The following is an 8,025-nucleotide window of genomic DNA, read 5'->3' as shown; positions in this document are numbered from 1 at the left end:
GATCAAATGGGAAATCAAGGTACATGATATCAGAAGGCCTGGATGCTATGTCAAACTTCTACTTTCCCATGAGCCATTAAAACAGAGCATAGCTCTACAGCAGCTTCAGCTATCTCCATAAATACATGCTGTTGACTCATGGCAAAGCATCTTTGCTCAACGCCAACCCCGTAGTAGTTCTTCGAAGAATGAAGAGAGGATGTGCAGCCTTTAGAAGTGAACTTCTGCCCTTCCCATTTTCCTTCAGAAGCAGGTACTACCCGTCATGAAGTGGTGGTGCTTCTCTGACCTCATTTGAGGATGGAACTTTTAACCAAAATGGTGTCACCCCCAAACCCACTCTGAGACGCCAACGTAAGAGACCACAGAAGGAGCAAAGCCCTATAAAAAGAGAGAACGCAGTGCTGCACTTTGTCCATCTCACAGCAGGCACAGCTCATCCAGCCCCAGTTGATCACTGAGAAGCACTGATGTCTCCTGCGAGGATTTCATCCATGGTGAGTTCTGCACTTGATATGCAATGCACTTGCTGATTTGGATCAGCCCAGATTTCTGGACTGTGGTATGCAAAATGCTGGACTCTAACAATGGAGATCCATGAATGCAGCATATGTAGGATGGGAAATGAAACCTTTGGTAGACAACTGCACAGCATTTTCAGGAATTGATACACATCAGTTTGAAAGATGAGATTAAAACTGAAAGATGTCTGTATTGGGGCTAAACCACACAAAAAGTGTGATATGATGCTGTATAGTAAAATAAATGTTTGTTGACAGTCTGTTTGCCTGAATACAGTGATTTAATATTGTTCTTCCACAACGTTTTTCTTTAATCCATAGTAAAATGGGTTGCTATCCCTGACGCCTTAAAAACTGTGAGAGCAACCTTTGTTTCTATTATTTTATGCTATTTTCTTGGTACATCAAAACTATTCTTTTTAGATAGATAAATAACTGCTTTAGAAAGAGTGGACTTAATATTTTTAAAATATTTAACCTAAAGAATTCTTTTTGAAATTTCATCTTATTACAGAATCAATGCATGATAAATTCAGAACAAGCATAAAATATACCTGTGGAGACATAAAGGGGATTCAGTTTTTAGTAGACTGTTTGCCAATGGTACAAACAGTATTTCTAACATGAATACTGATACCATGTGGATTTGCTACAGCCCTTTTCTCCAAGGTGCACATTTGATTTCACAGAACGATCAGACTGAGAACAATGGTGCAGAAGGACATTTCCCCCTTGAAAATCAAGGTCATATCTTATCCTATTGGCCTGATGATGTTGCATGTGCTGACAGGCTGATGACAGGGCATGGCTTGACATTTTTACTAAAATTACTGCCAGCCAATATGTATAACATACCTTTCCTAAGTCAAAAGAGAATGTTGAAAACTAGTAAAAAAATTCATGGTCTTAATAACTATAACCTTTGCTCATCTAAGTAGGGCTTTTATTTATCTATTTAAATGATTGGAAATTTTCACATGGATTTTCCCAGAACATAGTATGCTTCCTATGACTAGCAATAAAAATTATCATCACAATGAATTTATCAACAAAAAAATCTATCTCTGTCTCCTTTCCATTCAATTCCAGTCTCTGCTGCTGCTGCTGCTGAGTCTGGTGGCTATAGCAAAAGCAGCAATAGTCTTCCCACAAAACCCAGGATGCCCACATACTGATGACAAGAACTTCCTCCAGAACGTGAAGCTCAACCTGAACATCCTTAGCCCCAGTGGCAATTCCAGAAGGCCTTCCAACTACTACAACCGATCCACTTCACCCTGGAACCTCCAGTACGTAAGGATAAAATCTCTGCATCCTTCAGTTCTCCCATGCACCAGACTGTTCTAAGTCACCTAGAGCATGACTTTATTCACTCAGAATCAGAAATCCATAAAAGGCCCACTGTCCCGAGCTGTAATTTTCCAACTTTCATTCTACAGACTTCTTTGACAGCACAGGACACCCCACCCCTTAACACCTAGCCTATTAGATTTCATTGTCACGGACACCAAAAATCAAATCAAGTTAATGATAGTCACTATTCTAATATTTATGAGACCTCAAAACTATTTCTCATTTTTTAAATTATGTGTGTGTGTGTGTTTGTTTGTTTATACCAGGGATTGAACTTAGGGACACTGAACCACTGAACTATATTCCCAGACCTTTTTATTATTATTATTTTGTATTTTAGGACAGGGTCTCTCTAAGTAGCCTAGGGCCTCACTAAGTTCTATGGGTGGCTTTGAACTTGCAATCCTCCTACCTTAGCCTCCTGAGCCACTGGTCAATTTTTTAAAATTAGATTTTTATGATAGGGGATTAATGTTTGAATTCTTTCGGCCAGACCCACAATTGAGAAAACATGTTGAAAATAACTAATAACTATCTAGGATGTTTGTGCTTGTCCTTGGGGAGAGGTTATATGAGCACTGGGGAAATACAGCTTGAATCTTAGTGGAGAAAGAATCATGTTGGGTACTTCTGTTCCTGTTTGAGTTAGATAGTTTGATCTACACCCCCACACATGGCACTTGCTACATCCTTAGTATACCTACTATTCAGACCCCAGAAAAGATGAAATGCAATGTGTTTTGATAATTTGACTTTGTGCAAATAAGTCTCAGTTTTAGTCTCACCTGACTATAGGATTTATTCTCCTCTGGTTATTACTAAGAATAGTTAAAATAATCTATTCAAGAGATAAAAAAAATGAAAGAGAGAGAGAAGAGAAAGTTATAGAGGAAAATTTTTGTATCTAATCCTTCCTGTCATCTTTGGGCTGTTTCCTATGCAAGTGCTCTTAGATAAAATTCTGAGGCATTTCCTCTCACTGGGGTAGATTTCATCAAGTCACACAAACAGCTCCTAGATGATTTTAAGCCTACTCTTCCCTTGTTTTTTTTCCCCCTCAATCAAATGTACTCTGAAAATGTATCCTTTGTGGGAAACTAAATCCTTGCTATGGTCTCAGTCTATCTTACTTTGTTCATTCTTCAAAGAAATTAGGAAAAACTGGACCATTGTCTTTTTTTCTGTAATATTCCATATGCTTGAAAATCCATATTTCAGAGCTAAGGGTCATGGCTTAGTAGTAGAGCATATGCAAGACCCTAGGTTCAAGTTCCAGCACTGCAAAAATTTTTTGAAAAGTTAAAAAAAAAAAAAGAGAGAAAATCCAAGTTTCCCCAAAAGTTCTTCCTTAAACTAACATCCTTCAGAGATTTTGCCAAGCCTATAATTTTTCACCTGTGAATTTGCCTCCTTTGTTACTATTTGGTTTTCTTCCTACTTTACTGATAATCCACTTTCATCCTGGCTTTTGTCTCCTCTGCAGCCGCAATGAGGACCCTGAGAGATACCCCCCTGTGATCTGGGAGGCAAAGTGCCGCCACCTGGGCTGTATTACTGCTGAAGGGAAGGTGGACCACCACATGAACTCCGTCCCCATCCAGCAAGAGATCCTGGTCCTGCGAAGGGAGTCTCAGCACTGCCCCAATTCCTTCCGGCTGGAGAAGATGGTGGTGGCTGTGGGCTGCACCTGCATCACCCCCATCATCCGCCACGTGGCCTAAGAGTTTTGGGTCTGTCCTGAAGGGTCTCCCTGAAGCAGTTAGGTTTTCTGGCCAAACTCAAGGTTCTTAAAACAGTTCATCAGATTGACCCTGTGGAGGTAACACTGGTTCAGAGAAGGGACCCAAATCAGCCTTCCTTTTCCCCAAAGAGAAAGGTTTAGAATGGATACAATGTACTTCTCGTTTGCTTTTCTAAGGTCTTTAAGTTATTTATGTATTTAATATGTCCTAAGATAACTTTGGAGCGTAAGATTTCATTTTATTAATTGCCTATCTTATTTTGTGTTTCTTTTTTAAAAGGACAAGATTTAAGACTAGGGGATTTTATTATTTAAAAAGTTAGACCTTTATTTATGGATCTATTTATGTTTCTTAAATCTTTTGAGAAAGATAAAAGACTATGATTATTAGCTCTGCCTAGGGAAATCGTAGGTAGCATTAACTGGTAGTTGAAAATGTGTTTTACTACAGATGGATATGGGATTTTTCTCCTCTGTGTCTCTTAGAAGTGCATGGCATGGCTTAAAAGAGAGAAAGACTAAACCTAGTTTCATATTTATTAACTTAAGTTTTTAAATTATTGAGGTTTCATAAGACAGATGGCAAGTCTAACTCTGTTCTGTAAAACCCTTGTTAAAAACTCTAATAATAAAAATAAAATTTTGAAAAAAAAGAATTGTTTCTTCTTCTTCTTCTTCTTCTTCTTCTTCTTCTTCTTCTTCTTCTTCTCTCTCTCTCTCTCTCTCTCTCTCTCTCTCTCTCTCTCTCTCTCTCATTCTTTCTTTTGCAGTGCTGGGCATTGAACCCAGAGTCTCACACTTATATAATGCTCTGCCTGCCACTGAGTTATGTCCCTAGCTTTTTTTTTTTTTTTTTTTTGAGATGGGGTGTCACTGTGTTGCCCCAGGGTGTTCTGAAACTCCTGGGTTCTAGCTGTCCTCCTGTCTCAGCCTCCCAAGTAGATGGGACTACAGGCATATAGGCACATGCTACCACACTCAGCTCTTTTCTTACTCTTCCTCATTAAAATTATAGTCAGCCTGACATATCCATGGGGTCCATATCCTCAGATTCAAATGGGGATCAAAATATAGTTAGGCCTATATTTTGATGGTCACATCTACAATGAACACACATACACTTTCCTATCAGTGTTCCATAAACAATATAGCATAATATCTGTTTACACAACATTTACATCTTTTGAGGTATTATAAGTAATCTAGAAATGATTTAAAGCATACTGAAGGATATGTGTAGACTATATACAAATGCTACCATTTTACATAAGGGATTGAGTATTGGCAGATTTGGGTATCCTGGGGGTAGTGGTGTGCAGTCACAAATCCCCCAAAGATATTGAGGACAAGTGCACTTCAGCAAATTCAGCTTTTTCCTATTTGGGAGAGTATACAAATTCACCTACAGAGCCAAACAAGCCATGCCTTTGAGCAGCAATATCCTCAAACCACCCAAGTCCAAGTTCTCCATTTCACATGCCCTCAAGACAATCACAGTAAGCAATGCTATAAACAGAAGCATTCCAAAATGATTTAAGCAAATAAAATACTGACCTTAGGAAAATGGCATGTCATTAGTAATGATCAAAAAGAAAAAATAAACAATCTCCCAGAATTATAACCTGAAGTTTGATGTGAAAGAGGAAGTACTGGGAGAAGACTCCGTTTTCAGACTAGGTTACTGTCTCCCTAGAACTCAGACTTCCTTTGGGATTAAGGCCCACCAGAGATCAACAGAGTAATATGTTTCTCTACTTGAACTACCCTCCCAGGACCTGGCCTCTCTGATCTGATGCACCCAGCACCCAAAAAGGAGCTGATGGGGCAGAACCAGCTTGAAGTATGAGAAAAAATCAGTCCAAGTAAAATGAAAACTGAATCACATTCAATTCCAGAGTAGTTTCAAGTTTCGACTCATAACCATCTCCCACCAGCCATGGCCCAGGCAGGCATCTTGCCCTATTTCTGGAGGCCTCTGGAAATCCTCCAGCCAGTCCTGTAGGCTCCAGGCTTCTTAAAAAACTTTCCCTTCACCTCTTCATTTTCCAGGATGCTCTACCCAGAAGCCTTTGGCCTTTCTCTATTTCATTCCCAACTCCAAATCCAGGGAACAGCTTCTCCAGCCCCATTCTTTCATTGTCATTTTGTGTTCCTCACATCTTGTTCTTAAGCCCACCAGCTTCCTACAGGATATTCAAACACAGCTGCAACCAACAACCAATTTTAAAGCCCTTAGGCTTTAAAATTCATCACTAAAAACACTCTGTTCATTTTTAGTTTTCCCTGAAAGCTAGTGGTGGAAAGAAAATTTTGATTTTGGTTTTGTTTTTGGAGAAGACCAAGAGAGGGACGTATATATGTCCATGTTCCTGAACCATTATTTCACACTAGAATGTTCTCCTGGGAAATATTTGGGGTAGGTAGTGGTAGTTGCCTTCTGTCTTAGTATGTTTTGTATTGTTATAACCTGAGGCTGGATACTTTTTAAAGAAAAGAGAACTGTTTATTTCACAGTTCTGGAGATTTAAGACCCTGGCACTAGCATCTGCTTGACTCTGGGTAAGGATTTAATAGTGGATGGCATCACATGGAAGGATCATGTGCCAAAGAAGAGGGATTTGGGGGAGATACCAAGCTTGCTTATAAAACTTCTCAGGACAGCCCCTCACCCCCACCCCCGAGACCTGATCCATTGTCATTAGACAGTATTAATCTCTTCTGAGGGTCAGGCCTCCACAACCAAATTTCCTTGCAAAAGGCCTCACGGCCTAAACATCCCAGCACTTCAACACTGCCACACTGGAGACCAAGCTTCTAGCACATGCATATTTGGAGACAAACTCTATCCAAACCATAGCACTTGCTACATTCCCCCTCATCTGATATGGCTTGCTTTTACTCTACCTTCATTTTTCCCAGTTAGCAATATCATCTACTCGTCATCCAAGGTTTCCCTGACTCCTCTTTCCTCTTCCTCTTCATCACTCCTAATATCCAGAAATCATCCAACTCAGTATTTTTTCATTTCCCAAAAGTTCTCCATGGCCTCCCTCCCTCCTCATCAACACCTTTCTGCCCAGGTTCAGGACCTCATCTGTCATTTCCTTCCTCATGCTACAACTTCCTATCTGTTCTTCCTGCCATTGCTCCTGTCCCCTCAGTCCATCCCCCAACATCTGCACATGGCACAAAGTTAAATGTAATAGAAAGTACCCTCTGTGATCTTGCCCTGTTCTCTCTTCTGCTTTATCCCATGCCACTTCCTCCCTGGCGTTTCATGCTCCGGTTGTAGTTAGGTTCTTATAGTGACCACCATGCTTTTGTTGATTTCAGTGCCTCAGTGCCTGTGTCATGTGGTCCCCTCTCCCTGAATGTCTTCCCAGCCTGTCCCCTGGTGTTCCTTTATTCCTGCCCTGCCCTCTCTTCTCCCCTGCACCCAACACTTTGTTCATCCACTTGGGTATCATCTCCTCATAAAAGCCTTAAGACATATCATTCCCTGTTATCCTAGATCAGACCTCTCTTTTCTGCACTCCAAGAGCATTGTGAATTTCCTTTATCACTACTCTTACAGACTGTTGGTTTTACATATTTAACTAGTTCATTGTTCTTTGAGAGCAGAGTATCAACACTTGACCTAGCACATAGAAGTCAGTGCTGATCTGAACTTTGAACCAAGAGTCCAGAGATACCCCAAAGTCTACAAAGACAAAAACTACACTTTGCTCCCAAACTAGCTCCTGCTGCTGTTTTTATCTAATGGAAAGTCATCACCTAAACATCTGAATCAGAAACCTAGCTCTCTCTGTCCTTCATTCCCCTTATCCAACAACTGGCAAACCCCTCCTCAATGGCTCCCATATCCTCTTCCTCCTCTCTAGGTCCAAGGTTGCCGGTGTGATTACGGCATAATAAGATTCCCACTGGTGCCTGTGTTACTTCTTCATCATCTCTCAAACTTTTAGAGGAGTCAATTAAGGGCAGATAATTAAGGGCTTCTGCAACAATGTCTAAATAAACAAAGTTTAATTTGTGTGATTGTTACTGTCTAAAAGAAGTCCTCAGTGAGTTTTGCTCTACTCAGGGACCTAGGCTGACAGGCTCTGCCTTCTCAGAGTAGCCCTCAATTAGAACTGCATTGTCTAATACAGTATAACCAGTAAGCATTTGTGGCTATTGAGCCCTTGAAATCTGGCTAATCCTAATTGAGTTCTGTTGTAGGATAGATACTTGATTTCAAAAACTTAGTATTTCTTAAAATACTAAGACTATGTCATTAATGTATATGTTTACAAATGTTGAAATAATGTTTTAAATGTATTATAAAATTAAATATACCAAAATTATTAAAAATTTACCAGTTTCTTTTTCTTTGGCTAACATAGCTAATAGAAATTTTTCATTAAAATT

The 8,025-nt window shown here is 39.9% G+C and overlaps 1 protein-coding gene across 1 annotated transcript; it reads left to right on the top strand.

Annotated features, from left to right (window-relative positions):
* The first annotated feature begins 470 nt into the window (after positions 1 to 470).
* Il17a (interleukin 17A) lies at positions 471 to 3,595 on the top strand. The gene is made up of 3 exons (XM_027938197.2): positions 471 to 497; positions 1,611 to 1,810; positions 3,358 to 3,595. Exons 1-3 carry the CDS (start codon positions 471 to 473, stop codon positions 3,593 to 3,595), a joined length of 465 nt encoding a protein of 154 aa, XP_027793998.2.
* The last annotated feature ends 4,430 nt before the right edge of the window (positions 3,596 to 8,025 follow it).

This window comes from Marmota flaviventris, chromosome 6, assembly GCF_047511675.1.
Source record: "Marmota flaviventris isolate mMarFla1 chromosome 6, mMarFla1.hap1, whole genome shotgun sequence".
Taxonomy (NCBI): Eukaryota; Metazoa; Chordata; class Mammalia; order Rodentia; family Sciuridae; genus Marmota; species Marmota flaviventris.
This window is presented reverse-complemented; position numbering and strand designations above follow the sequence as displayed.